The sequence below is a fragment of the Vigna radiata genome, chromosome 10 (genome assembly GCF_000741045.1).
Source record: "Vigna radiata var. radiata cultivar VC1973A chromosome 10, Vradiata_ver6, whole genome shotgun sequence".
Lineage (NCBI taxonomy): Eukaryota > Viridiplantae > Streptophyta > Magnoliopsida > Fabales > Fabaceae > Vigna > Vigna radiata.
Window position 1 is genome coordinate 14616372 of NC_028360.1, and position 1029 is coordinate 14617400.

At 38.5% G+C, this 1029-nt stretch overlaps 1 protein-coding gene across 1 annotated transcript in view; it reads right to left on the reverse strand.

Moving 5' to 3' along the window:
- Nucleotides 1-787: 787 nt before the first annotated feature.
- The window catches only part of LOC106774878 (uncharacterized PE-PGRS family protein PE_PGRS54-like), a 4492-nt gene continuing 4250 nt past the window's right edge, over nucleotides 788-1029 (reverse strand). The window contains exon 2 of the mRNA XM_022787256.1: nucleotides 788-1017. Within this exon, the coding sequence (XP_022642977.1) occupies nucleotides 788-1017 (230 nt within the window). The remainder of the gene's footprint in view (nucleotides 1018-1029) is intronic.

Below are 1029 nucleotides of genomic sequence, written 5' to 3' on the forward strand. Positions count from 1 at the left end.
AACTAATCTTAATTAGTCCAATGCTGAATGCGATTCTGAATAATATAGTTGTTTTGCCAAACTTAGTAACTTAGTTTCACAGTTATTCTTACTGAAAGACTGTCATGTAAATCATGTTAATTTGCTAATTTGTGAACCCAAATACACTCATAATTATTATCATACTATTTATACGCTCTAAAATAATATTTCAGCTAGCTAAAATATAATCAATAAAAGGCAACCAACAGTGCAGCATACAAAAGAAACGACAACAAACACAAATATAATGAAGGCAAATTCTTATGCCTTCCTTCGTTCATCTTCTGAAATTAAGCAATAATAGCCAGCTGCATCCATTTGCATTCTTATTCCACTTACGCCTAATATGAAATTAGATATTTAGGGCAATATGATATCTTTCCACACTTTGAAGATTCTAGCTACCTATATATGCCCCAAAGATTCAACCCTCTTTAATTTTAATTTAAGAGATTAACCTGTTTCAAGCAAAAAAAGTAAACACAAAACAAAACACACACACCCGTGGCCTATAAAATATCTTGCAAAGTTAAACTAGAAACCAAACAACACTTATTCACATGTTAAAGCCATAGGAGAAAATAAGAAGGAAAATGGCTTCAAAGGGTGTTGTTGCACCCGTTGCCCATTTCCTTTTCCTCTCCCTTATTTTCTTTCCCATGGTTAGTTCAAACAACCATTCCCTTCCACTAGAATCCTCACCACTTCGCAAACAAGACCCACCACATCACAAACCACTCCCACCACATCGTGAACAACCACCACATCACGAACAACCACCACATCCTAAAAAACCACCAGTATCACACAAATCACCCCCACCACCCCTACCTCGTCGTGTACCACCTCCACCACATTCTAAAAAACCACCAATATCACATAAGTCACCACCACCACCCCCACTACGTCGTGTACCACCTCCTAAGAAACCACCAGTATCACATAAATCACCACCACCACCACCCCCACCACGTCGTGTACCACCTCCACCACCTCCTAAGAAACCAC